Raw genomic sequence first — 13,776 nt, 5'->3', positions numbered from 1 at the left:
AAAATAGAGAAGTGAATTCAAAATATTTTTGATATACGGAATGCTTCCACATTCAATCATTATTCACTATCAGGGAGCCAGGGATTCATTATGGATTGCAATGTATTTTTTCAATCAACTACTAAATGTCTGCAACTCACATAAAGAAAATGTGTTACTATGCCAAAAGATTTTAACTTAATTCTCATGATTATCATATACTAAAAACTGAGCAATATGTTCAAAATACCAAGACTTAAAGGTATTATTCTATGTTCTATGCAAAACTACTTACAAGATACATTTATTATTCAACAAAAGATGAGTATTCTTCCTACGCAGCAATAGTTCACATACCTGAGCTTCTGTTGTGACAAACCTAATACTATATAAGCATAAAACATTCCAAAGTCATTATTCTTTGAAATAGGTTCTACTAGTGAAAAGGTCTTTTCTAAATGTGCTTGAAATTAGTTTATCAAAATGCTAAGAGCTCATCAAATTTTACACACTTAAAGGATAGGTTTTACAACTGAAGAATTGCTCAAGTTCATTGGCTAAGGTAGAAGAAAACAGGGAAAAGTTATCTATACTTTTGAAATTCTTAGAATATACCATACCATATAGTCCATGGCATAGTTTTCCTAAATGAAAAGATAATGAAATAAGAATTGATTCATCTGCTTTGAAAGATTTTTCACAAAACGATTTCACTAAGGGAAGGATAGTTTGACTTCTGTCATCTGTAAAACAAAACAAAATAATGTATAATTTAGACCCAGTTGCCCATACTGTACATGTGGCAACTAATACACATACAAATTACAAGGGGTGGGGGGACTTTTGTTAGTCCCAGAATAATAGAAAATATCTGAAAATGATGATGACAAGGGTGGGTGGTAATGGAACGAGACGACCTTAGCGGGACTGGAGTGTCAACACAGGAGAAATGGGAAATAAAGAATGGGCAGGGATAAAGCCAGACCTATGCTGATCCAGTGAAGGCAAGAGAACAAAAACAATACCAGGCTTTCTAGTTTGGAGCCTGGAGGATGACTCATTAATAGGAACAATGAAATCTGTTCAAATATCATATAATTTTTACTCTTTTGGTTTGTCCTGTTATCTAAATGATTATTCTGTAATTTTCACATAAATTATTGTCTACATTGCAATAATCCTAAAGAAACTCTCCTAGTTCAGATAAAAAGCTGGTAATCCCAGAGAATCTTAATCCTACAATTATACAATTAGGCTTCACACCTAAGTCTTGTCATTTACCCTTCCAAATTCCACCCTATCAAAATGGTTAATGTTTACTAATAAACTCATTGTCTAGAGTTAGAGATCTTAGTCATACTCTAGTAGAGCAACTAGTGATTTTTATTTCTTGATCTTCACAACATTAAGAAGTTCCTCCTTACTGATTCACACTCATATGCCCCATCCCATAATACTGCTCACACAGACACGATTTCTGGCATTAAAATATTTTTAAGAAGGGAAACTCACCTAGTAAGGATTTAAGTTTAAGAAGGGAAACTCATTGTTATAGTAAGGATCTGTCTTAATGTGAATTAGTGGAAAAAGTTAAGGTTACTTCCCAAGCCACAGTCTTGCTCTCTGCACAAGTCAGTTAAATTCTGAAGACAGAAATGACAGAGTGTGAAATATGCAGCAATACTGGATGCCATGAGGGTAACCATGGAAGTAGAGAAGACACCAAAAGAAAGAGTCGAGGAGAGGCTAAATATTTATCATAAAACTTAAAAATTCTGAATCTACATTTACACTTTATTTGTGACACAAAACATGAGACAGCACTGTTTTCAGATGCAAAGATGTATCCGGGTGAAGATTTACCTGTATCGAATATGTCAAGTAAATTAACCAAAGTTTCAAAAGCTGCAAGTCGCACACTGCTGCCTTCATCCCTAGAGAGTTCTATTAATTCAGGGAGCACCACATTTTTTGTGAGTTCTGTCCTGCACAATAATCAATAGAAGAAAATAAATCAAATCAACAAACTTGCAGCAAGAATTTACTGAAAACAAGTAGATGGGGTAGGTGTACAGAAAATAAGAAAAACCATAAAGATGCTCCTGTTCTCTGAAGCTTGCGTCTGGCTAGAAGAGCAAATGTGGACACAAGAAATCCCAACAGTGCTCTCATACGGATTAAATCAGCTCCACTCCCCCCAAGCCACAGTCTTGCTCTCTGCACAAGTCAGTTAAATTCTGAAGACAGAAATGACAGAGTGTGAAATATGCAGCAATACTGGATGCCATGAGGGTAACCATGGAAGTAGAGAAGACACCAAAAGAAGGAGTCGAGGAGAGGCTAAATATTTATCAAAAAACTTAAAAATTCTGAATCTACATTTACACTTTATTTGTGACACAAAACATGAGACAGCACTGTTTTCAGATGCAAAGATGTATCCGGGTGAAGATTTACCTGTATCGAATATGTCAAGTAAATTAACCAAAGTTTCAAAAGTTTCACTCCCCCCTGCGCAACACTGTTACCTGTAGAAATTGTAATGACTAGCAGTTTATATTAAACTTCATAAATATATAATTTTCCATTCTAAGCAACTTCAGGAAGCAATCTAGACTAATAAGAAAAACTTATCAGTAGTAATTATAGAGACCAAGCAAAATCTTTTTAATCTATATTTCAGGTCATACATTATTTTTCCATTCACCTAAAACATGACGTTACAAAAACTAACTTCTATATAGAAGAATGGCACTAGATATTCTACCTAAAAGAATGAAACAAATGCAAAGGCTTTTAGAGAATGTATAATATTTATATGTCAGATAGTTCTTTTTTATTTTTTGGGTACTAGGGATTGAACTCAGGGGCACTCAACCACTGAGCCACACCCCCAGCCCTATCTTGTATTTCATTTTGAGACAGGGTCTCATTGAGTTGCTTAGCACATTGCTTTTGCTGAGGCTGGCTTTGAACCCACGATCCTCCTGCCTCAGCCTCCCAAGCTGCTGGGATTATAGGCGTGCACCACCACACCCGGCTGTCAGATAGTTCTTATTCAACATAACTTGTTTCCATTTATTCCTCATAAGATACTATTACAATGCCACACACCTTGATAAAGTGAAGGTTTAAGTGTAGACTGCTTTCTCGAGTGTAAGATAGAAGATGGGGTATGAATTATAATTGACATAAATATTTATAGTGCACAAGAGAGTCAGCAATGGATTATTCTTTCAATATTCAGACTCAGGCCTTGAAGGAACTTTTCTTTTCATCTCTGTTGTATGCTGACTATCAGCTATTCTCAAGGTAGATCATTCTTCCCTTCATTGCACATCTAAGACTTGTCTCTGAAAACTTTTATACATGTATCTTTTTCTTCTGAATTGAAACAGCTAATTCATCTTCTAAGTACTGATTGACTAAAGTTTTTAACCAGTCCTGGACTATTTACTGTTCACATGAATTTTTCTATTCCATTTTTACTTTTTTTAAAAAAAAAAAATTAACTAGATCTGAATTATTCTTCCCTGAAGCTTTTTCACCTCAGTAGTCACATCATCACATTCGCAGTCTCATTTTATATCAGGGAAATTTTAATGAATTTTTGAAAAATAAGCAGAAGGTTTATTAACTTTCTTTATTAGAGCAAATTTTTAGGGTTTTTTTTTTTTTATTTTCTTGACTGTTATTGGGAGATGATATAACCTGTAGAAGAGGAGGTCTTCTGGTCACTGGGGACACGCCTTGATGGGAATGCGGAACCTCACCCTTTCCTTTTTCTCATTTTCACTTTCTGGCCATGAGAGATGTGCTTTACCACATGCTTCACACCATGGTGTGTTGCCTTGACACAGGCCCAAAAGCAACAAGGTCAACTGATCATGGACCAGAACCTACAAAACTGTGAGCCAAAAGAAACCTTTTCTCCTTTTTGGGGGGCAGGGGGTAGGTACCAGGTATTAAACTCAGGGGTACTCAACCACTGAGCCACATCCCCAGCCCTGTTTTGTATTTTATTTAGAGACAGGATCTCACTGAGTTGCTTAGCACCTTGATTTTGCTGAGGTTCGCTTTGAACTTACGATCTTCTTGCCTCAGCCTCACGAGCAGCTGGAATTATAAGTGTGCATCTCCGTACCCAGAGAAACCTTTTCTGTTATTAGAGTGCTTACCTCAGGTATTTGTTGCAGCAACAGAAAGCAAACTATCACAGTAGAAATCACATATTAGATAGTTTCTGCTATCATAACATGAAAATCCTACGATTATCTCATTAATATGTCAAATGCATTCACAATTAAATAAATACATATATGATTAAGCAAATTAGTTTCTTAAGGGGATTCTAACTTAATAAGCTAGGTAGATTATTTCTAGTTTTACTTTTATAAATTAATCCTTAAGCAATAATCTTAGATTAATTTTAAAACACTTGACCCTTCAATTTTTAACAAAATGTCAGATGAGAAAAAAAATTGATAAATCATATTCTACATCTTCATAAAGTGATTAAGGTAACAGTTTGTTCTCCTCCCAGGTTGTGATCCTGACTGATATACATAGATTGGGTAAGACTGAATTCATTATGGTCTACAATGACCCAAAAAGAGACACCTAGACTTAGAAGACCTATTAGAAAGAAGTTGGTTTTGAGATTAAAACAAGGGAATTGGTTACTCTAGTATAAACTGTCAAGCTTACTAAATCCAAGAGTAGACATAGAACAGTATAGTTCAACGCTCTGAGTTTGTGTAACACCATAAAGCTTTCCCAAGGCCTTAAATAAAATTAAAAATGATATAAAAGACCATAAATTGACTTTCCTTGTTGTGAATCAAAGAACCAGATAAAACCAGTGCAACTTCTAGAAAAATAAGAGACTCCAATATTTGGTATCAATTTAGATTCTTTAAAAAAAAAATCTGTTAAAACAAAGTTGCCCAAGATGGTTTTAGATAAGATTGCCTTTAATATCATGCTTACAGCTTGGTAAGAGATTTGATTTAGAGGAGAAAAGAATAAACTAGCTGTCCTATGCCTTTCTTCCCTGAGCTTCATGCACCCAAAGGGCAAGGAAAGCAGAGCTGGGAGTGGACGTCTGGACTGTACAGGGACAGAGAGAGAGGCTGCCACAACAGCATCTCGTTGAAAACAAGCCTCCATCAGCCAGAGAATAATCAGCCAAAAGAAATGCCCCTACTACATTCCAAGCATGGTTTATACTAGGACATTTCCCTTTCTTGGATCTAAGCCTTTGGAACAATAACTAAATAACTAAAGTAAGAAGAAAAGAAATTAACATTAATTGAATGCCTACACCTTGCTCAGCACATTCCCTTTAACCTCTTTTAATCCAGACACACCAAGAGGTGCTTGTCATGATCACTTTGAAAGATCACATACAGTGAACCTTTTTAATAGCACACTTTCATGGAATACAGGGTTTGACAATCCAGAAATAAGACAACAGCAGCATAAGGAACTAAAAGTGCACTTACCCAATGCCCTGAGCTATATTTTCTAGTTGCCGACACATACAAGATCGAACTTCATATTCTACATCTTGACAGAGTGATTTTACCAGGGGAAGTATTTCTCTTTTAATACTGAGGGAGGAGAGCAAAGAAACATGTAATGGGTGAATGTTTAAGAATAATTAAGATTTTCAAGCAATTACCATCAAACTCTTAAATCACCTTTAATAACTATTATACAAGTCTTTTGGTTTACAAATCATTTTTACATGTTATTAAATTTGGATTTTATCATCATCTACTTGTAAATTATGTATATGACAGTATCAGCTAAAAATAATGGTTAATTGTGGATTGGCAGATGACTGTCTGTAGCTTAGCAAAAGGCTATAGCAATGAAATAGCTCATTCTGTTATCCTTCAACTTCATGTTTTACTCTCATATCATAATTACATAGCATCCCATTACTTCCACTTGGTATTTGTCATCTTGACAGAGAGCAGCATATGAATTATGAACATATCTCATAAAACTTCAACATAAGATTTATTCAAAATAACAAATTCAGAACCAACACATAAGAAAGCAGGAAAACCACCTTTATGTTATGTTCACCAAATTTGGAAGTCCTAATATAATGCTATTTGATCCTCAAAAGTACACTAGGTGAGGGATATGAAGATCACATGGGAAGCAGAAAATAAGTTAATCTTACTGATCTTGAAATTGAAAAGCCATGAGATCAAGCAGAAACACTTCTTGATAAGAAAATTTCTGTCTGGGAATTCTATAAAGTTAAAATATCTAAATTTGAATGTAATGTGAAATAATATAAATTGAACACAATTATTAATCATACAATCATTATACATTTTAAATCAATTTGTTAAAAGAGATAAAAAATTATATGCAAATACTCACGTATGGGCATCAAATTTGTTGGCCAATTTTCCTAAAATTTTACAACTAACTAAACGAGACTGGACTGTTTGGGAAAGTTGTGCCTTAGAAACAAGTGGATTCAAAATCTAAAGAGAAAAGATTTAGAAAACAAATTCACAAAATTTTATACATTCTTGTCACTAATGTCAAATATTTTCTTCAAAGAGTATTTTAATATTTTAAATGTTTTTAAAGAACCTGATTTATATTTTGAGGTACCTGGCTCATTCCCTGGATCACTTTGTCTGTCTTCTGAGTTAAAGTAAAATGATGATAAATCATGCAATTAAAAACAATTAGAAGCAAAAAAACTGAAATAAATTTTATGGTAAATTCTGCAATGATCTAAATGCACTCAAATATAGAAATATATAGAATGCACACAAATATAGAAATATACAGAAATATAGAATATATAGATTATCCCTCATATATATAAACTCTCTCTCTCTCTCTCTCTCTCTTATATATATATATATATATATATATATATATATATATATGAGGAATATATAGATTAACGTGTGTGTGTGTGTGTGTGTGTGTGTGTGTGTGTCAGGGATAATCTTCAAAGAATGTAAAAATCATTTCATTAGAGGATAAGTTTTCTATTTTTGCTATTCTCTTAAATTTACTTAAAACTTTTCAAGAAAGACATGCTAATATTAAAAAAAGACCAACCACAAATTGACAATAATATTTATAATAATATTTTCAAGTATAACAAAGAATTGACAACACAGATAGATGACATATATAAATAGTACTTGAAGATCAGACAACTCCAAAAGAATAAATAAAATTGATGTTAATATAACATATGGGAAAATAGAAGCATATTTTTTAATTCTAATTAAGATTTAATTCTATATTTAACACATTAAATTTAATGAAAATAACACTGTTGATAAAAATCTAGAAAAACTAAATTTTTACATATTGTTAGTCAAGAGCTTAAGAATGTTAATGCCCTCTGACCCAATAACTCCACTTTTCTGGAAGCTACAGGTAAAGAAATTATCTGAAAAACAGGAAAAACTCTACAGAGATGTTCCTTAATGCCTTATTTTGATTGTAAAGCTTAAGCCTGAAAACAACCTTAAATGTTTAACGAGTAGTACAACTACTACCAAATAAATTTAAAATAATGTAGAAAACTCATGCTAAGTGGAAAACAATCATACACAGGTTCAACATGATTACTAATATGGCAAAGACCAAGCATGTATAGGGAAATCTAAAGAGAAATATATCAGAATCTTACAAGTAGCCACATATCAGAACCATGAATTATTTTTCTTCCATTTATTTTCTGTCTTTACTCAAATTTTCTACAGTGATCATGTGTTGCTTTCCAAATGGGAAACAATTTTATTCCTTTGAAAAAAACATTTTTGGTGGGAACTGGAGCCCAGGATTTGGCTCTGGGCCTCTGGGCCTCTCCAAAAAAAAAAAAAAAAAAAGAAAAAAACATTTTTGACCAAACTTTAAAAACTTACTATGAGCCAAGGTTATAGCTCAGTGGTAGAACAGTTGCCTAGTACATATGAAGCACTGGGTTTGATTCTCAGCACAACATAAAATAAAAGTATTAAAAACAAACTTACTCATTACAAGCAACAACATCAACAAAAACCAGTGTTACCTCGTGCCTTAGAGTTTCCTTTGGCAATACTTCTATCACAGCCAGGAGAGTTTCCAGCCATGCGTTGCTGACACCTGATGGACACACATGTAACATGCTAAATTAAGCGTCTCACTTACCACTGCTATTTCAACCCAGCCATCAATAGTTACAATAACATTCAATAGAAAGTATCCTATTCAAAGAGATTTTTCTATTTTTTTCCTCTTAGGCAATATTTAATATTTAAAAATAATTTGGGAGATTATCTTAAACCCAAGATATGTTATTTTGCTATATAATAATACTGTAAACATATGTCAAATAATAAGGTCTAAAAGGAAAGTATAAATCACAAGATGAACTAATGGGTCTTCAGCTTTCAAGGATACTAAATTTTGTGGGTTTTGTATGGCGACAGCCACAGCTGTTTTAAGTCATACCATCACTCAACTATTAGCCTGGCCTTATTCTGTTATCCTCATCAGGCTCACAGAATTCAAATAACACCATAGCCATTTTCAAGAAACAACAAAGAAACATCATTAAGCATGCCAGGCCCTGACCTGTGTCCCTTTGCTCCAGATGCAGGAGAATGACTTGGAGAAAGGAGTGGGCATACGTATGGACTGACACTGACTCTTCTTGCAGAATGGTCAGAAATGCTACCGCAGCTGTTAACTGCATTTCCACTCCTGCAACATGCAGGGCTTCCTGTGTAATCAGAGAGAGTTTGCTATTTACAGAGATGAGCGATCAGCAGTTACAATATTTAAAAACCCAAGATCACAGAAACCAAACACAGTCATATTCGACAAAATACTACATATGACATGTAAGGATATGTACTTGGTATTATTACTTTATATGAGAACTAAATCTGTTCCTAATCATTTAATTCAGTGGGTTACAGAAACCATAACTGTCTTAGGACTTTTATAAAATCAATAACATTCCATTATTTTACTGAATAAAAATTATAAATAGTATAAAACCTTTAAACAAAAGAGTAGGCATTTTTGATGGGTTTGAATTTCTATTTTGCTACTGCTATTGTACAGATGTCATTCTACCTAGAAAAATAACATCAATGCTTAATCACACATGTTTTCATTACTTGTATTTCTATTTCAAAATAAAGATTATGCACTCTACTATGAAAAGGAATACACTTAAGAATGTACCAATGTATTCTCCCTTTAAAACACCTGGCAAGAACATAAATTACCATGAAGTAAACATTTTAAAAGAACTTCTTAAATATAAAAATGTTTTTTAAAGAAATCACTTATATTGAAACCATCTCTATTCACCATTTCAATGATTTTAAAGTGCATATTCAAACCTAAAGCCTACATTAGAATATGAATTTTCAACACATAAAAGAGTTTTTAAAAAAAATGCTTCATAAACTACATCAAACATATTACCTGTACTTCTCTAGAAGTTTGAGAGAGACACAGGTCAAAGGGAGTTGTGCATGTGATGTAAAAGCAGTTGAAGGTGTTTTTGTTCAATCACATTTGGAAATTATATAACTATTTTCTTACTAATAAATTTACTAGAACATCATGGGACTCACAGTCATAAAATAAAATTTCATTTCTGTGATTTTAGGAATACTGATCTTTCTACATCATTCCCTCATTCATATATATATATATATATATATATATATATATATATATATATATATATGAATTACAGCATAATCTTTATAGGCATTTAAATCACTTAAACAGCTTTTCTTTACAACTTACCAATTTATTTTTCAAAATGAGCATTTTAATAATGACCACTGTACATTCAACTAACTTTCTCTACACTCCCCTTGAAAATTTAAGTAGAAATCTCACCTGGTCCAAACCTTAACTGAGCTCTTGTTCCTCTATCGATCTTCCTCTTCAACTTCTAGCTGCTCATCCCCACAACTCCAGGGTCATCCCCTCACTCATCCCAATCAAAGATCAATAAACCCTGAAGAATCTCCCTTCAAAACAGATCCAGAATCTGACCACTTCTCACTTCTACCACTACCACCCTAGCCCAAGCCACCATAGTCTCCAGCCTGAATTAGTCTAATCACCCTTAATCAGTCCCTGATTCCACCATCGACCCTCTGCTATCTATTCTCTATAAAGCAGCCAGAGAGATGCTTTCAAGAAATATATCAGATTACACCACTTTTCTGCTCAAAATTCTCCAACAGCTTTCCTCCTCAAAGTCAAAGTCCCTTTAGTGACTTCAGGATCTGTCAGTTCCGTTCTTTGCTCAGATTTCCACATGGTGCACCTCTGACCTCTTTCAAGCCTTGACACAACACCATCTTTTCAACAAGTCCTTCCCTGATGATCCTATTTTAAACTAAAAGTGTCCCCTTCCCAGCTTACACCACCATCAGCCCATGTGGCATTGGTTCACGTTCTCTCTCCTCCAAATAGAACATAATCTACTTAACCGTAAGAATTTTTGTCCATTTGATTACTAATGCATCCCCAACTCCTAGCACACAGCAGGCACTCAGTAAGCAACTGCTGGATGACTAAATGTCTTTTGCTCTTTCACTTAAACTTTCTGCTCCCATTACTTTCTCCTTTCACACATAGTTTCCACATCTCCTAAAAGGTGGCTTCAAGAGATTCTGAGGTGAGTTCTAAAAACTAAGGATTTGGTAGAATTTGGCCAAAGGTAAAGCAAAAATGGATCACATAGATCCTCACTCCTTTTTCTATCATGTCCCATAAGGAGTGGTCCATGCCATCTTCTGCCCCAACAGCTCTGTGACGATGGTTTACATTCTATACCCAGATTCCTTGATTCAGCACAGTGGGACCACCACCAGTCACCATATGAGAGGTAACATACATGGTTTTACAGCAGAAAAAACATTCAGGGCAGAGAAGTATTTTGCTGAAGGCCAGTGAGCTAATAACTGGCAACTCTATGACTTACCCCTTGCCTGCCAGAAGCCAAAGACCCCTAAGTACTGACTTCTTCCTCACTGATCCTGCACATCCATTTGTCATTGATTAAGGCAAGGCTTAAACCAACTCTAAGCCTTCATATGGCAGTGAGGGACATCTGGCAGTAGCATCTGCCATGGCAAATCCTTCTGTGCAATCTATCACACATTCAGGTGGCTGGGTTTGGTTTTATTTTGTTCTAAGCTTTTATATCACAAAAATGTTGTTTTACAAGCTTTTTCAACCAAAAATCCATCACACATCTATCTTAAGAGTTCTTGGCTGAGAGAAAAAGAGAAGGAATATTAAGGCATAAAGCAGAAGTGGTAATTGGTCTCTGAAACCAATCCTCCCATCTCCCTTGTTTTAACTGTTTCCAAAACAAACATTTGTTTCACACTAACAGTTTTGAATTTGGAAAACATTTTTGAAAGATCTGATGTGGCCAGTGTGCATCATCGTTACAGATTTCAGAAGGCATAGACTTTATTTAGAAACAGAAGGACTTTGCAAAGAAATATTTAAATAGTGAGGGCCACAATGCACATTCCAGTTCAGGTGAGTCTGCTGTTTTAAGTTCCAAGAGCTGAATTCTGCCCCCTAAAGTCATTAAGTCCAGGGTTTGCACATATGCAAACTGTGTGCAGAGAAGAACATGTGGAGCTCTCCGGCTTCATTCTTCTTACTGAGTGACTTAGTCTTGACTCCCGCAGCAACATTTGCCCCAACTATTTTGCATTTAATTTTCGAAAAATCCTCAAGTCTTATCAGGATTTGGGTTTTTCTCTTGTTGTGCTGACTTCAACATCTGGAACTGCCCACTGTTAAGAAACCAGCACAGACTAAGAGATTTTATCACTGCTAAAAAAATCAAATGATTTCTAAACATATGTTTCTGATACATAGTACAATGAGAGCATGATACTTACCCCAAAGCGTTCTCCTCCACAGAGTCACACCCTCTGGACAAATATATGTGAGATCCATACTCTCTGGATATATAAGTGTGTATCCTCATGGACCTTGGAAGACACTGAAAAGTAAATTTCTCTATTGCTTAAGTGCATGCCTTAAGGCCAGTTACCATTCCTCTTATATATTATCGCATGGCTGCCAGCCCAATTTGAATTCCTCAAAAATGAAATGAGACAGTTGATAAATGAGAAAATGATACATTTCCAAATTTAAAAAACTATTCCCACTCAAGGAAGGAAATTCACCAGACACTTATATGTTTAAAATTTGTTCTTGAGTTAGCATGAAGGTGCAAGAAAGCGTTTTGTAAAACAATGTGATATCTTCCTTCCATGCAGAGAGGGAAATAGCCCTATCTCCAATGAACCTACATTATATCCATCAAAAGACATATCTCAGGCTGGGGTTGTGGCTCAATGATAGAGCACTCACCTAGCATGTGCAAAGCATTGGATTCAACCCTCAGCACCACATAAAAACATAAAAATAAAGGTATTATGTCCACCTACAACTAAAAAAATTTTTATAGATATATCTCTTTACAATACATATATAGGGAAGTATTATATAAATCATTAGTCCAAAAGAACAAATATTTTAGATCTATATGTTTTGAAACTAATCTTATTTAATAAAACTGGAAAGCACATTTTCAGAGAATGGTGCTTGAATAAGGTAAAGGAACTGGAAAATTACAAAATGTCTTTGTGTATTTTTAGAGATAACATCCTGGATTTTTTTAAAAAATTAATACGGATCTAAACATGTGGGGTATTGAAGGTAATAAATGACATGAATATCTCTTTTCATTGTAAAATTGCAATATTTGTAACAGACTTTAAAACTGAGTTAAAATGTGAATAATTGGAACATGCTAACTCTAAAATACCTTTACAATTCATTGTAATACCTCATTCTTTTCACTATCACTGATTTTCACATTCTGCACCAAAATAAAGGATGGAAAGAAGTGACTGAAAGCACAGAAAGTCAGTCTGAACTGGGAAATAAAGTGTAGACAGTAGACAGAATAACATTTCAGGGATTAAACACAAGGTTCATGAGGAGGTCCACATAAAAATTCCCTCAAAGGCCCTTTCTATAAAGGAAATACCAGTAACAACAGCAACTATCATGTGACTCCTATGATGTACAGTGACATGTTCTGCCATGCAAAATCTTAAGACCAACAAAATATATGTCAGGGCCATGGTTTCAAAATTTAACCTCCAGCTGAAATATTCTGCAAAGTCATTTTTACATATAATAAATTAGAATCATGGATAATTTTATGACTTAGGATAAAAATATAAGGCAGCAATGTCAAACTTTGCCAACAAAAGTATGTGCTTATGAAGGTAATATCTACTTAATGAACGTGATCACTGTAAATAACCATTTTAAATAACTCATAGCAATATTTAATTAGTTAAATCTTTTTGAAAAAATTATAAACTGTTCTCTTGGTGAAAAAGTAGCAATTGCAAATTTGGTAATTTCTATAAGCAAATAGAAATGGGGCTTTTTTTCTAGTCAGTCACTAAAAATCTAATTCTGAAGAGAATGTAGTTTCAATTTCATCCACAGTATTTATTAAGTACCAATATCATGCTAAGGTTCCAAGAACTTGGCAAAAAGTCCAAAGATAGGGTCCTCTGCCTTAGAGTGACTTCTGCTGGCTGTATACATTCACACTCAAAAAAATACTCATTTAGTTACATTCAAGGCATTCAGTAGGTGCTAGAGACCTAGCAATCGGTAAGCAGGGCTAGCAGTGCACCTTACATCCTGACAACACTGCTAATTTGTCAT

The 13,776-nt window shown here is 34.3% G+C and overlaps 1 protein-coding gene across 3 annotated transcripts in view; it reads right to left on the bottom strand.

The window, feature by feature from the left end:
- The window catches only part of PPP4R4 (protein phosphatase 4 regulatory subunit 4), a 109,182-nt gene that overhangs the window by 45,881 nt on the left and 49,525 nt on the right, over positions 1-13,776 (bottom strand). Inside the window, exons 4-9 of one of the 3 annotated variants that reach the window (XM_081292951.1) lie at positions 8,593-8,740; positions 8,048-8,121; positions 6,382-6,488; positions 5,484-5,591; positions 1,843-1,964; positions 600-722 (exon numbers count right to left, since the gene is read on the bottom strand). In XM_081292951.1, coding sequence (XP_081149077.1) covers positions 600-722; positions 1,843-1,964; positions 5,484-5,591; positions 6,382-6,488; positions 8,048-8,121; positions 8,593-8,740 — 682 coding nt within the window. Of the gene's footprint in view, positions 1-599; positions 723-1,842; positions 1,965-5,483; positions 5,592-6,381; positions 6,489-8,047; positions 8,122-8,592; positions 8,741-11,108; positions 11,811-11,918; positions 12,023-13,776 lie in introns of those variants that run through there. The other 2 variants (XM_081292952.1, XM_081292953.1) reach the window with 2 other exon arrangements.

Source organism: Spermophilus citellus (genome assembly GCF_964194105.1).
Source record: "Spermophilus citellus genome assembly, chromosome: 4".
In the NCBI taxonomy this organism is placed as follows: domain Eukaryota; kingdom Metazoa; phylum Chordata; class Mammalia; order Rodentia; family Sciuridae; genus Spermophilus; species Spermophilus citellus.
Note: the sequence above shows the minus strand (reverse complement) of the source record. Positions and strands in the feature narration are given on the sequence as shown.